At 39.7% G+C, this 28,000-nt stretch overlaps 1 protein-coding gene across 1 annotated transcript; it reads right to left on the bottom strand.

The window, feature by feature from the left end:
• Positions 1-1,327: 1,327 nt before the first annotated feature.
• RXFP1 (relaxin family peptide receptor 1) lies at positions 1,328-27,172 on the bottom strand. The gene is made up of 18 exons (XM_083459403.1): positions 26,913-27,172; positions 21,128-21,283; positions 19,291-19,380; positions 17,830-17,935; positions 15,849-15,920; positions 14,505-14,576; positions 13,732-13,803; positions 12,190-12,261; positions 11,221-11,295; positions 10,784-10,855; positions 10,312-10,383; positions 9,958-10,029; positions 9,122-9,193; positions 7,392-7,463; positions 6,125-6,354; positions 5,603-6,013; positions 4,775-4,993; positions 1,328-3,977 (listed from the first exon to the last, which is right to left on the bottom strand). The coding sequence occupies exons 1-18, from the start codon at positions 26,956-26,958 to the stop codon at positions 3,715-3,717; spliced, it is 2,244 nt and encodes a 747-aa protein (XP_083315529.1). The 5' UTR covers positions 26,959-27,172; the 3' UTR covers positions 1,328-3,714.
• Between the last annotated feature and the right edge of the window lie 828 nt (positions 27,173-28,000).

Genomic DNA, 28,000 nt, shown 5'->3' with positions numbered 1-28,000 from the left:
GTTGGAAAGACTCATCTTTTCTCTAGCATTTCAGATTAAGTAGCCAGTATACCTTAAAATTTGCCTCTATCTGAATATGGGCTAATTGTGGCTCTAGAGCCTTGAAATGGGTTATTAGGCTTATGGATATGGAGACTTTGCTGAAAATAGCAGGCCAGACAATTAGAAAAACTGCTCCAATCAGAACTGTCGTAGCAGAATAAATTGATCCAGCTGAACAAAAACCCATGCTAATGATAAATATATTAATGACTCCTATAGTTTGTGGAAGACACCAAATCAAATTCTACAGAATAGTAGATACAGTATAACCTGAGGTTTCCCCAAACCATTTAGGTGCTCTGTGCTGTTTCTTTGGATTTTTGGTTGGAGATGGGAGATGGTACATCCATTACATTAAATATTTGTATTTATTTTAAATTATATTTTTATTGCTTTTATTTCTCTTGGATTGTAATACAATAACACAAAATGTATGAGGAAAAAAAGAAGCAATAAAAATACAATTAAAAATCATACATCGCCCAGTACAGTGCATTATAATTGCTACAACAGAAAAAATATGAAGTCATCCACCCAGAGTTTCTGCAATCTTCTAGGTGTGTGTGAATGATTGCTATAGCCCTAGTCACATGTTACTTGGATGTAGGGTACTCACAGTTTCAAGTTAGAGCAGGGTCACTCTTTCACCTAGATGTTACTACATTAATATAGCTGTCTGTAAGGAAATATTTCAGCACAAGCAGCTGCTCACACATATGTGTTTCTCTGCAGACAATTGTTTAATGTATAATTGTTGGAAGGTGGAGCTAAATGTAGCCTTGCTCTGGCTTCAAACAGTGCATGCCATACACGTAAGTAATGTGTGAAGAAGTCTTACAACACTTGAAATAGTTAAACTGGAGGATTTAATGAATGACCTTATTACCCATATGCAGCGGGAAGGCAAACGGCATTTCTGTGCGCTGCTCTGGTTCGCCAGAAGTGGCTTAGTCATGCTGGCCACATGACCCGGAAGCTGTACGCTGGCTCCCTCAGCCAATAAAGTGACCCCAGAGTCGGTCACGACTGGACCTAATGGTCCCTTTATCTTTACCTTCTGTATACTGTATACTTAGCCTTTACATTTCCATATTATCGGGCAAGAGCATCAGAATTTGTGACTATCAAGTCCTAGATGAAGATGCACATATTCACATTATTCTTTGTCCCTCCATCACTTTACCAACATCATGGAAAAAATCCAGAATTTATCGCTTTCAGAAGTGAAAGTTACACAATTCTTTCACAGTTTCTGTTTTGAATAACTTGCTCTGAATACTTTCAGTTCTAGTTAACGCAACAAGCTTTATTATTTTTTATTAAAAAAATAGACTGATTTTCCAACAAAATGTTTTCCAAGGCAACTTACAAAAATATACACAAATAGACTATTGTACACTTTTAAAAACAGATGCTTTAAAATAGTAAAAAATATTACTGAAACCAGCATCAGCTAACACCCATATCTAATAAACAGACAAAAACTAGCCATTCAAAGCATCAGTAAAAATATAATTATTTAGAGGTGTTGGTGGATGGAACCTGCCTAGCTTCATGCAGATTTAAGTTTCATAACAGACCACTGTCTATTAACATAGCTGTCATCGTATGTGAGCATCTAAGCAGGGCTTTGAAGTGGCTCTTACACAGAGTTTAAGGTATGGGCAACTGAAAGCCACGCCTACAAAGGATTAGATATATAGCCTGGGATAGTCCTGGATCCAGCATTGTCACTTGGTTGTTCAAGTGACTTCAGTGGCCCAGAGTGGCTCACTCACCAACTGACTGTTCCTGGACTGTGTTAGCCTAGCCCCAGTAATTACGTTTGGGTAATCTAGTTGGGGACGCGGGTGGCGCTGTAGGTTAAACCACAGAGCCTAGGACTTGCCGATCAGAAGGTTGGTGGTTTGAATCCCTGCGACGGGGTGAGCTCCCGTTGCTCGGTTCCTGCTCCTGCCAACCTAGCAGTTCTAAAGCGTGTCAAAGCGCAAGTAGATAAATAGGTACCGCTCCGGCGGGAAGGTAAACGGCGTTTCCGTGCGCTGCTCTGGTTCGCCAGAAGCGGCTTAGTCATGCTGGCCACATGACCTGGAAGCTGTATGCCGGCTCCCTCAGCCAATAAAGTGACCCCAGAGTCAGTCACCACTGGACCTAATCGTCAGGGGTCCATTTACCTTTACAATCTCCTAGTTGGACTATTGTAATGCATTCTGTCTGGAGCTACTCTTGTAGATGGTCTGCAAAATGCAGCCACCCAGAACGCAGGAAGGCTCTTTAGTGGCTGCCTGTATGTTACTTGATCCAATTCATGGTGTTAAAGACTGGGGATCCAAATAGCTGAAGAGCACCTGTCTTTATATAACATGCCTATGCATTAAAATCTATAGGAGAGGACATTGTGGTCAAGCTGATTGCAAAAGGACACTGTGTTATGAGCTGGAATTGGATGTTTTCTGTGGCGACACTTGTTCTGTGCTAGTACTAACAGTGGTTACTGTTTGGCGCCAGCTGAAAACGTACCTCTTTAATCAGGCTTTTGTAGATCTACGAACTGATGAGACTTAAGGTCTGTTTCCTTATTTTATTTCATGTTGGTTTTATTGTGATATTTTAATAGCTTTGATGGTTTTATTGTAGATACTGTTTTCCTGTTCATTACTGCACTCTGCTTTGTTACATCATTTTTTTGATGAAGGGTCGAATAGATATGTATTTAATGAATGAATAAGACAGTGTTACTTAGAAATACAACTATTTTACATTAATGAACTCCAGACAAATACAGTAGTAAAGCTAAGCATAAATAGCTGTATATGAATATATAGTTTAAACAGAGTTTAAATATTATTGGATCATGTTTCCTCAGGCAGTGCTTCATTTGCAAACACAACAACATATGTACATATTAGTAGAAACTAGATATAAAATAACATTCTTTTCAGCCAAGTTCAAGATAATCCAAAAATCTGTAAACATTAAAGTGCAACTATATAACTTCTATTCTTAAATCCTTTGAGAAATCCAGTGCAAACATCTATGAAATCTCTCATTGCCATTCCTATATTTATTTGCTCCTTCACCTTGTGAACTTGGAAATAGAAAATGCTGCCTCCCATATTAAACTGTACTGCAAGGAAATTGATTGTTTTCAGACTTGCGGAACTAAAGTAGCCCAGTTGTATTTATAAATATTAAATAATTCGTGACACTTCAGCTTTTGTGTTGGTGTTTTAGATAATACTGCCTACAAGTTAGATATAATACTGGTCACTGAGAAGAACTGTTACCACAAACCTTGCAAATTAAAAAGTGTTTTAGAACTGTCAGAAGATATAAAGTAGTCCTTACATTCTGACCAAGTTTCTTTCACTTTCTATTTCCTCATCAATTCCACAATGCAAATTCACCAGGATAAGCATTTCCCCCATTAATTCCAACCTCTTCTCCATATGGCTAGTTCTTCTAAAGGTTGTTAATAGATGCATGCCATGGTAGCTCAGTAGTTTGTCTTCTGTCATGATTCCATGGCCTGGAGCAAGGGGTCTGTTTCTTTGCAGCTTTGTGTGGCAGGATCTTCAAGATAACAGTGCTGAGTGCGCAAGTCTTAATGCACTTAACTTGTTCTGAATCATTTTCATGTGTCTTTTTCAGGCCTGCTGAATGTCAACTTACTTAACTCTCAGAGAAATCTGTAAAATTGGCAGGATTTGTCAACTCTGGTGAGGTATCTTCCATAGGCCACATCTCTACCCAGATAAATGATGGACCATACATTTTCTGGTTGTTTTTGCCTCCCAAGGATCTTCTTTGTTTGTAATTGTGCCAAACTTGATTAATCATTTCCTTGAAAGGCCTGGTGGTTAATGTATAGAGAAGAGGGTTCAAGGCACTATTTATTGGTAATATGAAAATCACAACCCAGGAAGTTATAGAACCTAAAGGGAAGGGAAAAAAACACGATTCACTTAATTGTGCCTGTGTGTTTTTAACAAACGTGGTATATGCTGTGGCAGGTGTGGGGAACCTTTGATTCTCCAGATGTTGTTGAACTACAGCTCCCATCCACCCCAGCAAGCAGGACCAATTGTCAGGAATGATGGGAGTTGTAGTTCAACATCTGGAGGGCCAAAGGTTTTCCCCACCTATGCTATAGGATGTTACTAGACCAGATATTACTGTAGATATATGCAACATTTCAAATCTTGCCAAACATTTGAACGTATTGATTGATATTCTAATGTGCATTAGAGTAAATAGGCCTCATTTCCTCCAACAGTAAAATTGGGTAGCTGACTACAAAGGGCTGGAGCCAAACAGAGCAACTGAGAAAGAATAGGGAGGTGTTAGCATGCTGTTAGGAAGCCCAAGAAGTACAATTTTAACATCTCACAAAAAACAAAGGGGGCAAAAAGCCCGTCCCTGTGCAATGAGCTCCAAGTAAGTTAAATGGAATTCTAAGCATCATTTAGAAAAGAAAAAATCACAAGGACACAGTTGCATTATTGAGCTTACATCTTATAGTGTCTTGGAAGCAGGCATAGACAGTTGGAACTCTGAGCAAGGATGATTAAAGGATGAGGATGGTGCATTTTTTAAAATGCAGAGCCCACACTATTTTAGATTTGCCCACTTGCCCTCTTCTATGGTCCAGGAGTAGTAAGTTGCCCTTGAGTTCCCTATTACAGACTGAAAACAACAACAACAGAGCAATCGGGAAGGAAATTGGCCATACCTGGAATTTCTACGTGAAGTAAGGAAAGCAATTTTAGTGTAAATATGGGTATCCAGCATAGTGCATCAGTAAATACGATGAAGAAAAAGCGTTTGGCAAGGGTCATCTCTTTCTTCACATGATTCTGGATTTCCATTGCAGTAATCGCTGTCTGATGGACGCTATAAAACATACTTCCATAGGAGAATACTATGATGATAAATGCTACCAAATTTACACCTGTTGCAAAATAGAAACAGTTTTAGTTCTATTTAGGAGTCTCTTTGCCAGGTTAAAATTCAAAATCTGATGACTAGTATGTATGGTGTACAAATGTAAAAGGTACAGAACTGAAATATATCTATCTGTAAGTTCACATTTGCTGACGTAACTGCCTTTTAGATTGCAGCATTAAAACGCCATTAGCAATAATGTATGCAGACTAATGGACTCTTGTTTAGTCTTGCTAACTTCTGCGTGAGTTCTATGGTTTAAGCAGTTTGTAGGTTACAGCTGTTCTTCACAGTAATATATGTGATTTAACCTATAAATTCATTATTTCACAATGAATATTCAGTGCTGTAAAACGAGAATTAAGAAAAACTATAAAATTGTGTTTCATAGATGAAATCAGACATTAAGATGAGCATCCATATTCAGAGTATGAGCAGATTAGAATAGGGTCTTCTGTCCAAATTATGTATAATCTGACATGAATTTAACACACAGGTTTAAAAAAATGCAAATTGCTTCAGATGGCCTGAGGGAGGCACTGATAATTACAGGATCAGGGCAGTCATGAACATAAAGGACTTGCTTTGGGGAGAAATGAATCTGGAGTTTACTTACCTAGGAAAATTATGACAGAATAAATCTGACCTCCAGTACTTTCAGACTGCTCAGAGTGGAGAGGGAAACAGACACCATTAGTGCCATAGTAGTTATGGAAAAAATCCTTATTGCTGAGTGGAATAAAAGCAACTACAAACCCTATCATCCAGATGAGAACTAATATGGAAATTGTCCTATATTTTCCTGGCCTCAAGAATCTAAATGGGTAAACTACGCAGATGTATTTTTCCAAAGTCAGGTAGGTTAGCAATAAAACAGATACTTCTGTAGATAGAACAGCCAGAGATCCCACCAGCTGACAGTGGATACTGTCCATCCACAACTGAGCATGCTTATTGTACTCCCCACGGTATTTCAGGTCAAAGGCTCCAATCATAAACAAGTATATTCCCATGAGGCAATCTGCACCTATGGAGAAAACATGTGAGTGTATGTTATTTGTACTAGCCTCATTTACACTCTCTTTAAATAACCTCTGGTGAAAATCTAGCAAAGAGCGAGGCATGCCTTGATACTTACAGCAGAGTGACATTATCGACAGAGCATGGAGTTTGTTCTCCGACTGAATGTAAGGCCGCATGCAGATGACAAAGATGTTCCCGAAGCAAGTGACAGCAGACACAACCCAGACAAATACTCTCTGTATAACGCTGGCCAAGAGGTTCTCAAAGGAGGAGATTCCGTCAGTATTTGGTTTGCAGCTGCGTACATGGGGAGCATAGCCACAATACTGGAATTTTTTGAAATATCTGGAGGGTAAAAAAGCAGAGGGAATTTGCACATCAATCTCTGGTGTACAGGATTGTATGCCTTATAATACAATGCATATATTCCTTGAACTAGTACAAACTAAAATAAGGTAAAGAGAATCATACAGTTGGAAAGGACCACATAGGTCATCCACTCCAAACCCTTCAATGCAGGTATCTTTTTGCCCAATTTTGGGCTCAAACCCATGACCCTGAGATTAAGAAGAGAACTGGTTGGAAAAATGACCTGAATTTTATTTAGTTGATGCTTGATAAATACACATTGCATATTCATGTACAGTATATGAATATTAGTTAACCTCTCTATATAGGATTTTATATTTTGTTGTAGAAATTGGCATTAGCTATGGCAACAATCCTGATGACAGTGTGTCCAAGCACTAAACAGTTATCATATTTATGTACAGAGATGCATAAGGCTTTGCACAAGAAATTGTGTAGCATGACGTGTAAAGGTAAAGGGACCCCTGACCATTAGGTCCAGTCGTGACTGACTCTGGGGTTGTGGCGCTCATCTCGCTTTATTGGCTGAGGGAGCCGGCGTACAGCTTCCGGGTCATGTGGCCAGCATGACTAAGTTGCTTCTGGCGAACCAGAGCAGTGCACGGAAACACAATTTACCTTCTCACCGGAGCGGTACCTATTTATCTACTTGCACTTTTGGGTGTGCTTTCGAACTGATAGGTTGGCAAGAGCAGGGACCAAGCAACGGGAGCTCACCCTGTTGCGGGGATTCGAACCACCGACCTTCTGATCGGCAAGTCCTAGGCTCTGGTTTAACCCACAGCGCCACCCGCCTCCCAAGCATGAAGTGTAGAAGGGCACAATTATGTAAAAAATTTTTCCTTATGTAAGCTTGCTAATGGAATCAAATAAATCAACTGGTCTATCTAGCACACAGAAGATCTCAAAGAATTGTCTTAGCAGGTCTCCCTGCTACCTTTCTATGGGAGATGATAGGTTAGGTATATATCCTTGCTATTTGTTAAGTTTTTTTTTTGGTAGATGATACTTACATATGGGAAAGCTCTTTAAGTGGGCTGAACATTCTTCTTTGGATATTTGTAATTTCAATGCCTTCTAGGCTTCTATAAACATTAGAAACAGAGTTTATGTCTTATTAATAGGGAACTTACTGAAAAATAAATTTGCTCCTTCAGCATAACATATGTATCTTTAAAATGTACCGGTATTTTGTTGGCAAGTTAATTAATGGTAACACATAGTTTACTGAATACAGTGCTTTCAGCTCAAAGCACACTAAAGTCTGTGATGTCAAAATTATGTGCCAAGTATTTTGACTTAATTGAAGGCACATAGTAGGCTAGCAGCTGCATGAGAATCCTAAATATTCGAAAGAAGGCTGTTATTGTTTATTGGACTATTTAACAGTCAAATTTAATAATTAGAATTTTTTTAATATAGCAAGATTCCTTTGTTTTTATATACCGTATTTTTCGCCCCATAAGACGCACTTTTTCCCCTCCAAAAATGAAGGGGAAATCGGGGTGCGTCTTATGGGGCGAATGCAGGCTTTCGCTGAAGCCTGGAGAGCGAGAGGCATCAGTGCACACCGACCCCTCTCGCTCTCCAGGCTTCAGGAAGCTATCCGCAAGCCTTGCAAGCCCAGTGGGAGTACCCGCGGGCTCACAAGGCTTGCGGGCAGCAGCCTGCAGCCCCCGCGAGTGTCCGCAAGCCTCGCGCTCCCGGCAGGAGGTCCCACCGGGTGCGCGAGGCTTGGGGCGGCAGCCTGTCGCCCGAAGCACAGGGAGCCCTCGGGAGGGCTCCCCCTGCTTCGGGCGAGAGTCTGCAAGCCTCGCGCACCCGGCAGGAGGTCCCACCGGGTGCGCGAGGCTTGGGGCGGCAGCCTGTCGCCCGAAGCACGGGGAGCCCTCCGGAGGGCTTCCCCTGCTTCGGGCGAGTGTCAGCAAGCCTCGCGCTCCCGGCAGGAGGTCCCACCGGGTGCGCGAGGCTTGGGGCGGCAGCCTGTCACCCGAAGCACGGGGAGCCCTCCGGAGGGCTTCCCCTGCTTCGGGCGAGTGTCAGCAAGCCTCGCGCTCCCGGCAGGAGGTCCCACCGGGTGCGCGAGGCTTGGGGCGGCAGCCTGTCACCCGAAGCACGGGGAGCCCTCCGGAGGGCTCCCCCTGCTTCGGGTGAGTGTCTGCAAGCCTTGCGCTCCCGGCAGGAGGTCCCACCGGGTGCGCGAGGCTTGGGGCGGCAGCCTGTCGCCCGAAGCACGGGGAGCCCTCCGGAGGGCTCCCCCTGCTTCGGGCGAGCGTCTGCAAGCCTCGCGCACCCGGCAGGAGGTCCCACCGGGTGCGCGAGGCTTGGGGCGGCAGCCTGTCGCCCGAAGCACGGGGAGCCCTCGGGAGGGCTCCCCCTGCTTCGGGCGAGTGTCTGCTTCGGGCAGGTGAGCGCAAGGCTTGGGGCGGCAGCCAGGGCTGGGGGGGGGGGAATAATTTTTTTTAATTCATTCCCCCCCCCCAAAAAATGAGGTGTGTCCTATGGGCCGGTGCGCCGTATAGGACGAAAAATACGGTAGTTTGTGATTTGAAGGTTTCTAAGGACTAAAGTAACTACATTAATCAAGGCATATATCAATTATTTCTGCCATTTCCAATTAACCTTGGTACATCATATTTTATCCATAATTCAAAATTACCTTGTTCTAAAACAGAATAGCTAAATACTAGAACGCATTGTCTTAGCTGATGAAAGATTGTTCAAAAGGAAGACACACACTTACAGTGAATTGAGTTTAATAAGATAATCAAACTGGTTTGCTTCTATTTTCTGGATTGGATTGTATGAAAGATTTCTGTCAAAAGAACAGAGTAAGTCATAGCTTAAATGGCAATTTTATTGTTCTGTCTTGTGTACTTGATGTTATCATGACTCAATTACCAAAAAATGAAAATATGTGTATATTCATATTGATTGTGCAGTTGAGTGTAAATTGTGACTAAACAGATTCAACAAATAACAATTGCCAAAAACAACAAAACCCACAACTGGCCCAGAAAAATTAATTAAAGTAGCATTTATATAAGAAAGTGTGTCTTTATTCACTCAGTATATTGAGTTGTAGATAAAAGAGTAGTTGTTTCCTTTAAAAAAGCAAACAAACTGGCAGTGACCTAACTGAAGTAAATAATCTTTGCTTTTTCTTCTGCTTCGGGATTTGAAATTATATTGAAAACTCTTACTGAAGCTTCTCACTTAGAAGATCTCACTTTGTAAGTCCTGGAGTTATGGGACTGTATGTCCTAATATACATTGTCTGCTTAGAAGTAAATACCATTGAGTTCAATGGGTCTTGCTTCTAGGTAAGCAGGTACGTACAACATTGCAGCCTAAAATTACAAACAATGGGCAATACTAATACAATCTCGGAAAGCGATCTTAATTCAGCATAACAGACATCAAAGCACAAATATTGGGGACAGCCATCTCAAAAAGAAATCATCCATATAATATGCAGGTGCACCTTTTCATTCTGACACGATTTCAAACCAGAGAAAAACAATTAAAAACATTTAATGATTTACATTCAAAGAACAATGGACTTATTACAGATCTTACAGCTGTGAGAGTTCTTTCAGATCCTTAAATAGGTGTTGAGGAAGCGATTCGATCTTGTTGTTAGCCAAGTCTCTGTGGGGGAAAAATCCCCAGAATTTAGTAAACAGAATGCTTATTTTGCCATCAATGCTTCAAAACTTAAGAAGCACCCTAATTCTGTCTTCTTTAATTCCCCCTTCTCCTTGTGCCACTGTCCCAGTCCTGACTGACCCCCTCCCCATTTCTGAGACAATTTGACTCTTGTGCTTGAAGAACTAAACGCACACTGTCACAATAATATAAACTATATGCTTGCTTACAAGATGTGATCACAAAAAAGTAGTTAATCTGCTCTCAGGGAAAATGTTTACTTACAGTTCAGCTAATCTCTGAAGAGCAGAGAAGCTATTTTCATTTACAGAGCTGATTTTGTTTCTTCTCAAAACGCTGAAATGATAAAAGCTATTTTAGTGGGTTTTAAGATGAGACTTCTTCTAATCATTTGTAGTCTCTGACCTAGGAATGGGGAACTAGATATTGATGGACTACAACTTGCTGTCCATATGTTGTTGGACTCCCATCATCCCATAGCACTTGCCATGCTAACTGAGACAGATGGGAGCTCAGCCACATCTGGAGGGATACAGGTTCCCCATCCCTTCTCTGGCTCACTAAGATCTTCAGATCAGGCTCTGCTCCATATGCCTTGAGCAATCAAGGTTGACTTAATGGTTACAATGATTCTTCCATAGCTGTATGTAATTCCTTCTCCAGCAAGGCCTATGCAGGTAAGTTGTTAGGACCATCAAGGTCTCTTTCTGGCTCAATAGTAATGTTTTAAACTCACAGGACTGTTAAACTCCTACAGGAGATGAAAGTGACGTTCCTGAAATTGTGGATATGGTTGCCTTCAAAGTCCCTGGGAAAAGAAAAGGAAATCTCCTGTTAATTCTTAACAGCAAATATTCCTCAGATACTTCTATACGGACTGATAATATGGTAGGACTCTTTGCATGCATGTTGTCTTTTCCACCAGAACTATTGTAGAAACCACATTTCAGTGCAAACAAACAAACCTCACTGGAATCAACAGAAATGCAGTCCAATAAATAGTCACTGCAGAAGCCCAAACCTGCCTTTCCTGTGATAAGAAATAACTATTTTTTCTTGTTTTCAATACATGATTGCCAAATCTTTTCTTGTAGAGAATATGAACAAGAAATGGGACACATTTGATTCAAACCAAATCTAATGATAAAGCAACATAGGAAAACGTGGACTCACAGCCAGTTTATCCTTGGCATATGTTGACAAAGATGTTTATCAGGCAACTGGGCAAGAGAATTGTTCATCAGAACTCTAGAGAAAGAAAAATAATATTATTAGGTTGATGGATTCTGGAAAGATGGTTATCTAGGTTTCAGCAGTTATTTTAAAATAATCTTCAAGAGTACTGTAGAAGGTTTTTCATGTGTGTTTGATTCCCTTGTAGAGATGTTTCAGAACCCAATGCTTCACTTAGAAATATGGGTAACGTAGTATTGTCACTGTAAGAGGATGGTGGTACCACTTCACTGTTGGACATACAGCTCTGACAAAGCTCCCTCTTCTCTCAATCTTTCTGAACAACCTAAAGCGGTCAGTGTAACTGGGGAAAACTGTGGTCTCTTTAAAAAGAGAATAACTTCTGCTAAGAAAGTTAAAAATGGAGTCCAAATTAGGGAGAAAGACCTGAACTGTTCTCTTGCTGCAACAAAGGTTTGTGCTGCAATGAACAATTTTATAAACAGCACTTCATTGTAGCAGCAAAACCATTTGCATTTGCTGATAATATCAAAACATGAATATTAAAATTTCATGGGGAAAACTGTTTTCTATAATGAGCAATTTCTATTTATAAGCAACCTCTCGCAATCTTTACTTTTACTGTATTTGTTAATCAAGTTCATTTAAACAACTAATTCCAACGGTCCCCTAAAGTTTTGTTTGTTTATTTTCACTGTAATGATAATATTAAGAGCAAAAGAATGGCTGCAGAGAGTGGAATATGCCTATTTCTGTTTCTGAAGTGAAAAACCACTGGGAAGATAGTAAAGTGTTGTTGATTAGAGTACATGAACTGTTATTCTCTTGTGTGGAGTGGGGGTGAGAGTGGGGATGAGGTTGGAGATACTATCCTGTTCAACATAGCTCTTTGCTTTTGTATTTTTAAAAATTATATATGGTATTTTACATCAGTTTCTCAATACTTACAGGAGAATTAGTGAGTTCAGCCCATAAAAGGTTAGTGGTGAGACACATTTTATTGTATTGTTTTCAATTATGCTGTAAATCAGAAAATGGTGCATATTAGGTTAAAAATACTGCTAAGTCATAGCAACCTGTTTCCCCCAGATTTATAAGCTATATTCATTTATAACAGTAGATAAAAATGGATTGCTATCATGGCATCATACAACCACTTATAATGTGCCAATCATTTTATGTTCTAGTCTATACTGTGAACTCAGATTCTTATGTAGCTACTAAATGATAGATCCATTTCCTTCAAACCACTGCAAATGAGACTCTGGGGACCTTTGCAGCACAGAAAGCCAATTCATACAGAGTTATTGGTATGAAATCAACACAATCATCTCAGTTTGTGGTTCAGATAGGCACACAAACGCCGTGACCACACTGAAGGTGACTATGATTTAAGAGGCAATTTTTCTGAAACCCCTGTCTTTCAGGAGAAAAAGCTTGCTGGAAATAGCCGTATGAGTAAAACTTTTAAAAATCCAATTAAAATAGGTGATCCTCAGCACAATCCTACGCATGTCTACTCAAGAGTAAATCCTACTGAATTTGGTGGCTTTCACTTCTAGGTAAGTGTGTTCCTATCTCAAAATGATGACAGAAACTAACCCCCCCCCCCCGAGAGATTAAAAATAGGTTTGGGGGTGGGTGGGAAAGGAACTTAAATGAACAATTTTCTTGTCAGCTTCTGCAGTGCTTGATGAGCACTTTGACACTTCACAGAACATTATTTTGAAGTTGCTGTATGTCACAGATCCCATAAGACAATACTTCATTTGAAAAGGTGCAATAGAAAAAGTTGTCATGCCGTTAATTCTTCAGAATACTGACAGCTATGTCACTAATGCCCTCTGCTCAGCATTGTTTGCTTTTAAATCACAACTACCAGTAACAATGAAACTGTTCTGTTTTTTAAAAAATGGTGTTAAGATGTCTAGTTACAGATGTCTGTCCAAGCTAAAATCAGGAATGGAAAAGCGAGATGACCGTGTCAAAACACATCTTCCAAATGGACTGATTTAGATCTGTTTCTTAAAGGAATAAAAATGTGAGTGAACATTTCTCCCACTGAGGATACTTCCAGAAAAGCAAATAGATAAATTGCAACCATCTTTGTTTGGATTTAACAGCAAATCTTAATGATTTTTCTTTCCCCCTCCATTTCATGAGGTGTAAAGTTCTCTCCAAAACAGTAGTTTTCCCTTAGGAAAAAAGCAACCCAGTTTTTCCCCCCTGCAAAGCTGAGATTCTTCTCATTCTCTTGGCGAAGTGTTTGCCAAGAGATAGTGAAGAGGTTGTGATGTGCATTGTATATAGAACAATCTTATGCATGTCTGTCTAGTCAGATATGCTCCATATTGTTATATAGGATTTAATCCTTAAAACAGCACCTCTTCTCGCTTTATCATTTATAGGCCCATTGAATCCAATGGGCCTTATTCCCCAGTAAGTATGTTCAGGATTGTAGCCTTAATGAGATACAAAGGCAGTACATACAGCCATTCAAGTTTATGTAGATCTTCAAAGACATGGGGTTTCAAAAAGGTTATCTTGTTGTGACTCAGATATCTGAAACAAGACCAATAAAACATAATAGAAGGTCATTGAGCAATGTTTGGTTTTTCATCTATTCATTTTTTTCTATCCTACTGAATTGTTCAGAGTGGTGTTTGAAACCCTAGGGCCTTTCTTGAGCATGATTTTTGTGTATGGAAAAGCGCCATAACAGTTAAGTACATAGTTGAGTGGGAATTCCAACTGGGTTTTCTACATCCCTGCATAACATTGTAGAGCCTTGACCTACAGCTGGAAAAGAAAAATCAGGAGCACACAAGAGTGCACTCCCAATTCTTTCTTTGCTGGCATTGCTTGACTGGAAGTATAAGGATCACACATTAAGTGAGAAGCCAATTCTTCCTTTGATGTTAACTCATGTGACACCAGGTAACATCAGGTGGCTGACTGTCCTGCCTACCAGTCAAAATGGCCTGCAGGGGTGAGGTGGGGAGTTTAGGATCTGCCCTCCCTGTCAGATTTAGGCATATATCACACTGAGCTTGTAAACTTATTTGTCTGCAGCAGTACACCCTGGGTTTTCCATTGACAGCTTCTGGTTGCAGATTAGTTGGGCAATTTTGGAGACTCTTACTGGGATGACGGATGACACTTTTTGTTTATGTATGTGACAACGGACCTACTGAAGTCATTATTACAATTATTAATGTGGGAATATATTGAATATATTGTAGAACTGCAGGGGAAGTACTTACAGCTTTGTCAGATTGTAAAGTCCTCTGAAAGCATGTCCTGACACAAAACTTATATTATTATTTTGAAGGTACCTGTGAAGATAATGACAATAGAAGATCATTAAAAAAAAGATTTACAGAGCCTGAATGATATAGGTGGCCACCAATAAAATGTTAATAATAATAATAAATAATAATAATAATAATAATAATAATAATAATAATAATAATAATAATTTAGTTCCGCTTTTCAGGGACCTCAACATTTTTATATTTTTATGTTAAAAATGTATCCCTTCTGTAATTAAAATATGGGAAGCTTGACTATGGCTTTCAAGAGAGAACTGAGCAGATGTCCAAAGCAAATCAAACAACTGCATTTCCACTAATTGCCTCCTTCAATGACAATACTATATTTTCCTACAGAATTTACAGTCATAAGTGTCCTTAAATGTGTGACCAGAAGAGGGTGCAAGATACAAGAATGGTTGAACTATATGGCATTTGAAGAAATATTGTAAAAGGAAAGTAAAATCAACATGCTTCTTCTCTTTCTGTCCAAAAAACTAAATTTCAATCAGTACAAGATTATTTCATAAATGATCACATTTAAAAAACAAATTAATCATGATTAAATGAAAATTTATTTAAAGGACAAAGAATACCCACCCATACGTAGAATCTCATACTGTTTTGCTAAGTTTACTTCTGGTTCTTTGTCGTATTGCTCTGTTCTAAACTGTACTTCTTTATAATATGATGGACAGTAAGATCGACTTTAGGATAAGTTTACTGCCAGTAAGAATCTGAGTGGTTATTTTTGACCATCCATTGGTTAGACTCAAATATTAATAAAACAATTGGTTAGGCATGAATGAACAGCCAAAATGAACAACATAAATATGTTCATATTAGAGCTTGTAGTTCATATAGGAGCCTTTCTACTCTGGATCTTGAAAACATATACCTCTGAGTATACATATACCACCAGTTTCAACAGTTTACATGTACATGACATAATTAGAAGCATAACCTTGTGTTTTGAATCCTATATACCCTAGGTCATCTCAGAGATTATGCTATGGGGCATGCTCCCAAGTAAATGTGGCTAGGATTGTAGCTTCAGGCTGAGTTCATACAAACACTTGATACAACTATCACCTCTCAACTTGCCTCCCAATGTCAGTTAATTGTACAGCCAGCAGATCCATGACAGTAGCATGTCAGGCAGTCAAGTGATCAAACCATAGTTCCGACAAACACTTCCCATGATCAATGTAAGGTGTGAACTCATCCTTGGTCACTACATCACAAAACAATTATGTTGCAATAGGCTGGTAATTTGAAGTTAAAATGTTGCCTTACAGGTATTGAAGATCCTGATATTTTTTGAAAACATTGGCAATAAGCTTTCTCAGCTGATTCCCTTTTAGGGACCTGTAACACAACAACAAACAGACAAAAGATGAATGACTCACAGCATACATCAAACCAGTACACTGTACATGCACATTTTATTGATACCAGGTTATACAGTTGACAAACATTTCCACAAATGAAATTATTCCATGTAGGTTGATTTTATTGCTTGCTCAGTATTAGTGTAAGCCACCTTGTTAGTGGAAACACTAAAGGATGGGTGACAAGTGATCAAAATAAATAAATCAATATGTATGTAAATAAATGTATATATGTGCATGAGCATTATTTGCTAACAGCCTGTTTTTTTCAACAACTGCAGTTTTGGATGAATTCATCAAGCTATTAGTGGCTACTAGCTGAAGTGGCTATGTACTATGTCCTATTTCAGGGGCAAAATGTCTCTGGATGGTTGCTGAGAATTGCATGTGAGCAAAGCAGTGTTGCTTCCTATAAGCATATGACTGGCCACTAAGAGTACAGATCCTGGACTAGATCTTTGGCTTGACCCAGTAGGGATCGTCTTACGTTCTTAATAACTTTCTTCAATTAGTTCATAACATAAACATAGTTAATTGTGAAGATCTTCAGTTAACCTTTTAGGGACATTCGCCACACAGACTCATGAAAAAGATTCTTTTTTTAGTTTTTCTGCACTTAACAATATAAACCCTAGAGGTCCTCACAATACAGGAAATAATTTAGTCACAGAACTCAGCAAGGGATTTTCCTATGGTGTCTCTTAATTGTGCCATATGAGACAATTACTCTTCCATGACTGGAACAGATCTTCAGCACACCTTCCACTAAGCAACCTAATGAGCATTAAAAATTAAACTCGGTTCTTTGCAAAAAGGACATATCAAGTCACAGACAGACAACTGCAGGTTGAAAACTTGCTCACACACAGAATAAGCCTCAATTTAGAAAGCTCAGGTTGATTCTTAATGTAGTGGTGCTATGGCCCTTAAATTAGATAATTTTTCTGTCCTTCAGCACTGCTCAGTTTAAGCATCCTGAGCGGCGAAGATGGCCATTTTCAAACAAACTTTATTCACAAATTCATAAGCATCCTCAACTTTAAAAATGGGTCCAGAAATTTCAACACTAATAATAAAGCTATTATTAAGAACAGACCCAAAACCTCAACTGGTCCAATATCCTCTTTCTCACAGTTGCTAAGAAGGTGTCTATGGGAAGCCCTTCAGCAGCACAATAGCACTTTCCCATGGTTATTGCCCAGCAATAATTATTCAAGTATCCTGGGGCTATAGTAGCACTTATATCCTTAATATTGCCAAGCTTTTAAAACCATCTAAGTTGGTAGCCATCAGCACATCATGTAGCATCAAATTCCATAGTTTAACGATGTGCTAAAAGGGGTATTTCCATTTGTTTTAGGTAGGATGAGGTTATCCCTGGAGCAATACTTGAGCAACTTTTATTTCTCCCCTGCTCTCTGAATTTCTTCATTATTGTAAGAGTCACTACAAAATGTAACAGAGCTGGGTAACCCAGGTTTCCAGATGTTGTTGAACATCAACTCCCATAAGCCTACAGCCAGCATAGCTAATGATCAGATATTGGTCTTGCAGTCATGTGCCAGCATTAAAAAAAAATCACGTTTAAAATTAAAAAATAATTCCTGTTGCTCACTAGATGGCATTGATGTTTATTATTCTTTTTTTGCCTTTCTCCAAAATGGTACAGTGTGTGCACTAAATAAGAATCTCATCTGAGGGTGATAGCAGCATCCTGGACTTTCTGTTCACATCCACTTTTAAGCTGGTTCTCAGAAACTGGCTTAGGAGCATCTTTGCATGCTTTGCCAGTAACACCTTGTGGGTTACATACCAGTTGTAACCTAGCCCTAATAACTTTTACCACCTGCTGAACAGAGAATTTACCGCTTTTTTTTTTTACTTACATCAAAGTTACATTAGAAGAGACCGAAGGAATGACGAGCAAACCAGCACCATCGCAGTCAAGCTCTAAACCACGGCACAAACATTCTATTGGCACAGAACCAACCACTGGATAAAGACAATTCCATGATGTTGGCATGATGATGGGGAGAGAAAAGAGAGGTGGTAAAATCAACTCATTGATTAATATAGGGGTGAGGAATATGTGGTCCTCCAGAGGATGTTGAACTCCACAACTCCCAGCAGCCCCATCTAGAACACAGCCATTAAGGATGATGTGTTATAGGCAAACAATATCTGGAGGACCACTAGTTCCCAAGCACTGGCTTAGGACAATTAATTCATACTTCATCCATTGTAGCCAATGGGCTACAATGACATGGATTGTATGGAGGACAAGGTGAGGGCTGTTGACAAGATTCTGCTCCCTATTCACAAGTTAGGAAGGGATGTGGCTCAGTGGGAGATCACATGTTTTGCATATAAAAGTGGCCAGGTCCAATTCCTGGCATCTCCTGAAAGGAAGTTGTCTCAAATATTGAGGAGTTATTGACACTCAGTGTAGACAATACTAAACTAGATGGACTAATCGTCTGACTTAGTATATTGCAGATTTCTATTTTCACATTTTCTGAAGATGACAGGAAATAGTTTTTTAAACTTTTGAAAAGGGCTACGTGCAAATGTAGAAACACAGCCAGAAAAGTGGAAGGGCAAAGGAAGAGGCAAGCCAGTGCCTGAAAGCAATAATTTGTTACGTAATATTGCTAAATGTGCATTGATCTATAAATAAGTTGCTTCAATGAATGAAGCAGAATAAGACACCTGAAGACCTTTTTACCCCAAAGAAGACCTTTCGTTAAAACATGTCGGGCAATTTTCACTGAAAACATTGCTGCAATCAGCATAAAACTTGAGGCATGCTTTTTTCTTCACTCTGGAAGGCCTGTGGAAATCAGCAGTGTAGTGCTCAGAGACACGGGATAGGGGAATGGAAGGTCAGAAAGCTTTTCTTCTACCTGTCAGAAGTGTTTTCAAATAACCATTTGTGTCATGCTGTAAACTTCAAAATTTACTGGCTTGGTCCACATGTAATACTTAGACTGTTTAGCTTATTGTAGTTCATATGTTTGATTTGGTCTGTGGCCAACAATCTAGAATTTGAAACCATGGTTTGAAATTATTTATGAACTGTGGCTTGCATTAACCATGATTTATTATTATGTCACAAGCCTGGCTTAATTCAGGATTGCTGAGGACACACATTCCATCTTTCACTTGATCAATGTGATTTAAAGCAATTTTATGTTATATTGTTTTAAAGCTTTGTGCCCCAGTGTCTTTCTAAAACAGAACTGAAATGTCCACATGGCCACTGAAACTTGGTTCCACAGTCACCAGATCTGCGGTATGCTTTCCCTTCAAATTCTACAAGTAAACAATTTATTTCTCTTCCTACTTACAGCATTCATCTGTTTCCAAGTCCAAGGAATATTGAAAAGCCTTTTTATCATAAATTGCATCCAGCTGCTGAGACCATCCACTGTTATCACCTAATAGAAGTTACATAGCAGAAATATCATCATCATTTACTATTTCTAAACATGTCTCAGAGAATTCCAATGGAAATTGCTTGTGTTCATTTATTTGTCCCATGTCTGGAATCCGGTGAATGTGATTGGTTTTTACTGCTGCTTTTTTTAGTTCGCAAATGATATGCCATTGATGATGCTCCCTTCCATTTTCCCCATTTGCACTGCGCCTCCTTTCCAGCTACTACTAGAGGGCAGGAAGACCCTTTAGGGTGTTGTCACTGTCAAAAACAACCTCACTTGTAAAAAAGATATAATTATTCAGCTGTGGGTTTGCTACTTATTAGACACAAATCTTTCTGCTCAGTTAAAAGTCTGGACACACTGCCTTAGGGAAAACCATTTGTATTTCTCTCCTTCTTGTTCTAACCATGTTCCTCTGCTATGACACAATTATTCAAAGGGGAGAGTGTGCACTCTGCCAGAAACACTCTGCTTGTTCTCTGCCAAGAAGCAATTTTGAAGAATTACAATAAAAGATGGGATAGAAGCCATGTTTCTAATCACCACAACCGGGGCCATTTTGGACCACTATTCTTCCCTCCAAGGCTGCTTACACACCATATATTTAAAGCAACCCCCACCCTAAAAAAAATCCTGGTTGTTTCCCCACTGTGGTTATTGTCTTGCACTGATTCAGACATTAGTAGTAGTGAAGTCAATTCAGTTTACCAAGTAATTTGGCATGTGTACTTGGAAGTCCTGCAATGTTCAACAAGGCCCATGAAATATGTTTAGGATTCCCGCCTTAATGTGATTTTCATTAGCAAATGATATCTATCCACTGTTTAATCATCACTTGAGCACACAGAACAGTGTGCTTTACATATATACTAACATACATCCATAGGTAGTTACTATGTTAGAAAAAAATGGGATTATTGTTCCAATTCCTAGACATATGTCCTATTACATTGACATTAGTGAATTCCCATCTTTTCTGTATCATAATCCCATTACATAGCTCCATGCTCAAAAGCTTGCACCATGGCTGCCCATACATTACTGGGTCAGGTTCAAGGTTTGTGTATACATTTACAAGGCCCTTAACAACTTGGGTGCAGGATTCCTCAAGGGCCTCTTGATCCCTTATAGCTCTGCCTCATCACTGAGGTCTTCGGTGGAACCAATGTTTGTGGTCCCCCATGGCTCGGATACATCGCTTGTATCCACCATAGATCAGTGTTGTTTGATCAGTATTATGGGCCCAATTTTATGAAATTCCTTCTAGTTGAGGTCTGATAGGCCTCCTCTCTGTTGAACTTCCAGCACATACTGAAGACATCATCATCATCATCACTATTATCATCATCATCCTCATCACCATCATTCCAGCAGGCATTTAACTGAATTCTGAATTAATAGTTTTAACTTATTTTCATTTTCGTTGTGTTGTATTCTTTGTACAACACTTAGTGGAAAAAGTGGGGGAAAATATTGTCTATCTATCTAGGAAAGGTTCAATATATACAAAATTAGCTTTTTGTTCTTAGTACATGAGGTGATTTTAGAGTCCTGCTAACCAAGCAGCTTATACCAAACCGATGCTAAGAGAATGCTTAAAAAAATACTTAGTTATTTAAAAAAACAACCCAACAACCCAAGTTTTTTTGTCAGAGTAGTTACTGAGAAAACAAGAATTGTGATGTAGTACCAAAGGCTTTGTTAACTCACACTGAGAGCCACTGTGGAAAAACTGTCAACTTACCACAGTTCTCTTCATCTGCGTGATTCCCACAGTCATCTATCCCATTGCAGTGAAGGGGCTGAGGCAAACATTTTGTGATATTCCCACAAGGGAAATAGCCAAGAGGACATGCAATTCCAAATCCAAAATCCTGAGTTCCTGAAGCAGCATGAAGAGCTATTAAAAGATAAACACCAGAAAGAGGCTAGGCTTTACTGAAAGGTTTTCAATGTTTAGGTTACATTGTTGAACTGTTCAAACACATTGAATTAAGAGTGTTACAGCTTGGGTTACTTAAAATTTTGCATCAGTTCTTTTAATTTATCACGCAATATTTGTAGTGATCCTCAGCCTGCACTCTTGCAAACATTTATATAAAAGTAAGTTTAACTTAATCACTGGAACCTTCTTCTAGGAGTAAATGTGCTAAAGATCATGCTATTTGTTGCAAATGTGAGTGCACAAGTGAATTTATAGAGTTTGGAATGTTATTATGGATATTTTTTGTTAGTTTTTGTATAATATATACACACAAACAAAACGTGCATGCCTGTTTTTGCAATAGCTCTTCAGAACATTCTAGAAGAAATGCAGACTTTCCATTCCCCTGTGATTACACCCAAAGTGGTTTCAGTAATGCATGAAACTCTGATTCAAATGGGGTCACAACTGAACACATTGTTCCTTCCTTCATGAATTTCCTCAGTTTCCAGTTGAGAAACCAAATTGATTTTACTAGCTTAGAACAGATCTGCATTCTTGGTGCAGGTTCAGGAGCTGATTTCCTAGTCCCAACAACATCAAATGCTGGTCAAAGGAAGGAAAAGCAGGTTCTTCAGGCTAAGGAGCAAAAAGTTCTGTGCACATCCCACATAACTGCCAGCAGCTTCTGTTGCTGTTCTCTCTGATCACATGAACGACACACAGAACAGATGCAATCATGGCACGCACTCTTCATATCACTTCTGAAAACAGCCTTGATACGCACATATTGGGCCTCATTGTGCAAGGGCAGTTGCAGCATTACATGAGCAATCCTTTAATTTTTCACATTTATGGTGCATGCACAGCAAAGTAGTCTTTTGTTTCTTCTTTTTAGGCACTCTTACTTTGGGACTCCTTGACTATCGACATCAGGCCAGTGCCTTCACAGTACTATTTTTGGCGCTTTCTAAAAATGTTTACTTAATAATAAATATTTACTTAATATTTACTTAATAAACATTTACCTAAATACATATAATAAAAAACAGAAACAAATGCTCTTAAAATATACTGCTTACTTTTTTACAATTTAATCTTGCATTTATCCAAGCATGGGCACCTGAACCTTGCTTCTGTGGCTCTTAAATCTCTCTTGATTACCACCACCCCTCTTGAAATACCATGTCTAATCTTAGGCTGAACATAGTTTTGTCAGCTTAAGATCCACTGACAAAAGCCCTATGGCAACAGAAGTGATTTGCTACTCATGTAACTTGAATTCTTTGCCTGGTGTAAGCTTTGGAGAACAGCAGAGTTCATGATTTTGACAGCTGTGTGGGCAGAAAGAAATTCAGCAGGTTTAGCATTTCCAGGGGCAGGACTGAAATACAATGATGAGAAGAGCTTCACCTGTTGACATGCTGTCCGTTGGACACCTTATTACTCCTGTGTGGCCCCTGATTTACTCTTAGGCCCTCCATCCCATGTGCAAAAGAGGATACAAATATAGATATGACACAAAGCATATGCAACTTTGTGTCTTCTTTTGTGAGTGGGGCAGAGGTCTCCATCCTTGCACAATATGTTGGTTGCAGAAAATCTTGTTAGCAATCCTGTCTCCTCTTCTACCGCATGGAGAGAGTTCACAGCCAGTGCCGAGCGAATAAAAGTGTTCATTCAGCCAGCTATGTTCAAACTATACACTTTTAGAGGAATACTCATATAACATAACAGCTTGTGTCCTTCTTGTATTTGGGTGGTCATTTGTGTTTATTCACATATTTAGTATTCCCTGTTTTTGTTTCATTCCAGAGATATAGTTCTGGGTGAAAGCACAGAAATGAGATTTTGACTCCTGAAATAAACATCTGGAACATAACTCTTGCATTTTCACAATCAGTCAGGAATGGCTTTGCTCCTTCCCTTCTAGCACAATGTTGCTCATAAACAGAACTGAAAAACGTTAGCATAGCATCTTTTATAGCATGTTTTGTTGCGTCTCAAGGCATTCCAGGCAGGGCACCACACTCTCCACAGCTTCCCATTGTTTGCACTGCACTTCCTGGTGAGGCCTAGTAAACTAAGCAGTAACTGACACCTGATTTTTAAAGAGAAATTTCTCCACCTCCTCTACAGAAGCAGCAGAAAACTGGCTCCTGTTTTGTAGAGAATTTTGAGAAACAGGGGAGAGAATTCATCCCAGCCTTATTAAAAATGCCTTTCCTGAGGAAATAGAGCCTTTGCCGTGTATTTTCGTACACAAAAGTGACGTTTTCTTCCCCCTCTTCTAATGTCACTTTAGATGCAGACTTTTTGTTCGGCCACCAGCTTTATATGTGACATTGATCATGCTGGCACTTCATTTATAATAACAATCACGTTTCTGGAGCTTTAGGACCTAAAGCAAGATTTTCTAAAGTTAAAAATATGCTAGGTGAGTCATCTAAGACAATACAGTCCTAGAAATTGCCAAAGGATAAGACAGAGAATATGGAAATCAAACTGTCACAGAAAAGAGTGCAAGCAGGTTTTGGACCTCATACCCCAAGATCACTTCTCCAAAAAGGTTAAAAATATATGAAACCTCAATCTGTGATCATCTGATGTTCATTGGGCTGTCTTGAGATAACTTAGAATATCCTCTTATAAAAAGATGTTCAGTGCAAGCTGCAAACTTTTGCATGTGAATCGCTTTGATACTGAAGTCACAAGGCTGTAGTGGTTGGACTGGGACCTGGGAAACCAGGGTTCGAATCCCCACACAGCCATGAAATCCACTGGGTGACCTTGGACCAGTCACTGCCTCTTAGTCTAGCCTACCTCACAGGGTTGGGGGGGGGGATGGCAAGAGGAAGTAGTATGATAGAAATGTAACTAACTAACTAACTAGCTAGCTAACTAAGTAACTAACTAACTAACTAACGAAAGGTGTATACATGGAAAGACCAAGAGGAAAATTGAAACAACAGTACAATTAAAAAGAAATGCAGTTTGGAAACATTGAACAGAGACTTTGGAATGCCAATCCTAGGGAAGTTAGACTGGCTCCCTCCTTGTTGATCTTCAGCTGACAGGTGACAATCTTTTTATTCCAACAGGCCTTTAAGAACTGAAGGGATAGGGCTACTGCTGTGATGCTTTGTTGTTGTTGTTGTTGCTGTTGTTGTTGTTATCTGTATTTTTAACATATTTTATATTGGTTTAAATCTATTAGTGTTGACTTCCTCTTTAATGACTATCTTTTCTATGTTTTTAGTTTTCTCTCTTTTATCTGTAAGCAGCCTTGAGTCGCAGTATGGGGAGAAGGCAAGATATAAATAAATATAATTAAATGATAATAATAATAGTCTGACATGAATCAGGAATAACTTATTTTGAAGGGAAGGATAAAACTTTTATTTCCTCCCCCCCCCCGGCTTTATTGCATAATATTAGAGGGCATTCTCTAATATCTTAGTCATTGTGGATATGTATGAAGAGAAGCAAGAGACTCAAATTCCACAGCAAATAGCTGCCTAACTGCTTGCTTTTCTAATAAACAACCTAAGTCCTTGCTCTTCTTACAGTTTGATATTAGTTCCCCTTCTTCGCATATTGCTGTTTGCACTCTAACAACATTTTCTGTGGAACAGAGCATGCAACTCAAGGACAACAGTGTGCTCATTAATACATGCTGCTCACAGACTATGGAAGCTGGTGTGTTAGCAGCATGATTAGGATAATGGATGAATGCCTTAGATTGGACCAATGCCCCATTGTGCATTTTCACCTACCCCAAAAGGTGCACTGCTGTTATCCATAACACCATTGCTTAAGCAACACTCTGGTATGCAAAATGCTTTGCCATCTTTATCTCCTCCAACTACAGTTACTTGGTATATGGCCAAAGCAGGCACAGTGCCTGCGATCACCACCCTATCACTTCCATTTTTTTGCAGCCTGAGGCAAAGGACAACATTGCACTTCATACTACATGTATAGAAGCTGCCAGGACTGGCTGAAGAATCTTAATTCAACACTGGCACTAAGACCGCATCTTCCACCATGCTGAGGACAGCAGGCTAGTTTAAGGGGTGCCTGACAGACTGTATGACACACCCAGCTCAGCAGAACTAGAGAGCTTGGCCAAAGATCCTGCAGCCCACAGCATTTGATGCCTGAGGCAACTGAAGGGAGAGGAAGGCTGCAGCCTCACTGCCACGGGGGAGCCTAATATTGTTTAGATGTCTGTGGGAAGCCTTGGATTGGCTCCAGAGGTTCTCTTCTTCACCAGAGGAAGCCTCTCTATAATGGAAGAAGCACCTTGTGCCTTTGGATCCAACCCATGTCTCTAAGCAGCTAAATGGACAGCATAGGTCACTTGAATATTTTCAAAGGACCTACAGGCATATGATTAAAGAGGCAACTCAGTTGATTAAAATGTTCTTTCTAAGTTGCTTTTGCATTATTGTTGTTTTGTTGTTGTTTAGTCATTTAATCATGTCTGACTCTTCGTGACCCCATGGACCAGAGCACACCAGGCACTCCTGTCTTCCACTGCCTCCCACAGTTTGGTCAAACTCATATTAGTAGCTTCAAGAACACTGTCCAGCCATCTCGTCCTCTGTCGTCCCCTTCTCCTTGTGCCCTCCATCTTTCCCAACATCAGGGTCTCTTCCAGGGAGTCTTCTCTTCTCATGAGGTGGCCACAGTATTGGAACCTGAGCTTCAGGATCTGTCCTTCCAGTGAGCACTTTGCATTATACAGAACCTTAATGGTGTTTAAGAAAGGTATTCTCCCTCCCCATAAATATATATTTCAACTATAGCTATATTTATCTATCTAAAGTTTAAGAAAAGTGAAATAAAATATATTGGTGCAAAACAAGCCGGAATATTATAGAATTTTATATATACCATCTCAGCCACAGTCACATTTACCAGTTATTTGCTATGCCAAATATAAGCCAGAGCTAATATTGTCATGCAGCACAACCACCCCACAACTAGACATTCCTTAGAGGACCTGCAAGGCACCCTCCCTGCTAGCATATCTTAAGTCAACAAAGCCACACAGAAGTGATTGATGATCAAAACTTTGCCAGTTTTCTCCATTTGCTATTACTTCTCATAGTAGGAATAAAAATCCTGTGGTAAGCTTCAACCAAGTGGGCATGCATACTACTTTGAAACAGCATGGTAGAACAATTGAAAACTTCTGAAAAGGCAAGAGTCAAATACAAAATCAGCCACAGCTACCATGGTATAATTCTTAGCAGCAGCACCGAATTCTGAATGCAGCTCTGCAGCCAGTCTGAAGCTGTATTTAAGATCAGTGCTGGGATTCTAGAATTCAGAGCTGAGCATACACTTACAGATCATTAAAAAGACAGTGTGTATTGGCATGCTGGTGTGATAACAGTGGATGAACAAACCTAACGTTTGCATTTCTAATGCATCTGAAATGTCGGTCTCTCAAAATTCTAGATATCCATCAGAGAATTGTGGCAATCTTTGTTCTTTTTTTAAAAAAAAGAAAATCACAATGACTAATTAACAAAACGTCAGTTGCTGGCGTTTCCCACCTATCAGTGTTAACATAGAAAATAGTAAGTGTACTCACCATTCACTTCAATAGCTAAGAATAAGAAGAAGCAACTAAATGGCATCTCTGTCTTGCTTCAGAGAAATAAAGAGCTAGTGTTGTCCCACAGATTTCATACAAAACCTCAGCAGTCTCTATTTCTGGTTAGAAGAAGCTTCCTTTCCTTTCCATTCCTTGCTTTCTGTCTCTAATTCTCCTTTGCAACCTCTCTCTCTCTCTCTGAGCAGAGCCATCCAACTCAGAAAAAAGAGGGTTGGGGGGGGGGAGTTTCAAAGAACAGACTGTCTCTCCTTCTTTACTCCAGGTTCCCGTTTCTGTGTCTGTTGGGAAACATGTGCTTTGATCAAAGCTATTATGACCAAACTAGTCATTTTATCAATACAGCTAAAATTGATTTATTTTAAATTACTGACTGGGAAGTGATTAGACAAGCGTAATCTCATCTAAGTAGGTCTTTTCTAAGCAAAAGCATGAGCTAACTTTCATAGTGTTTTTTCTCCTCTTTTCCTCAAAAAAAGAAAACTCACAACAAACAACATAATAGGAAAATGTTCATCTGGCTATAGAAATGTGCAATTGTTAATTCATTTCCTATAACAGAGCAGTGATTCATATGTGGACAGGACAGGAAAAAAGAAACACATTCTATCCAGAAATATTAGGATTTTAAAATATATATAAAGGAACTTGTTATTTGAGCTACCATGGGGCATAACATGTAATTAATATTGATTGTTAAAGTATCTCAGCCCCCAAGATAGCGCAGTAATCGCTACCATTTATTTAATGTTCAATATTTTATCAATACAGTATCAGTAGTGCTATGAGTTTGTGGGTGCCAAACACCTATAATCAGTGGCAAAGCTGCATGCTCTGCTGCTGGGGGCAGAGAGCAGGTGGGGGCGTGGCCGGCACCCCCCTGGGGCGTGATGTGTGCCCTGGGGGGCATGGCATGCATCCCGGGGGCACACCGCCCCCAGTAACATGGCACATGTTCTGGGGGCATGGTGCGCTGCCTGTGGAGGCGTGGTGCCCAGTGCGTGTGTGTGGGGGTGCAGCACGTGTCTGGGGGGCCGCCATGATGGCACCCTACCAGAATAGTGGTG

This window comes from Podarcis liolepis, assembly GCF_965112155.1.
Source record: "Podarcis liolepis genome assembly, chromosome: 9".
Taxonomy (NCBI): Eukaryota; Metazoa; Chordata; class Lepidosauria; order Squamata; family Lacertidae; genus Podarcis; species Podarcis liolepis.
The sequence above is the reverse complement of the archived record's forward strand: the minus strand, read 5'-3'. Positions and strand labels throughout refer to the sequence as shown.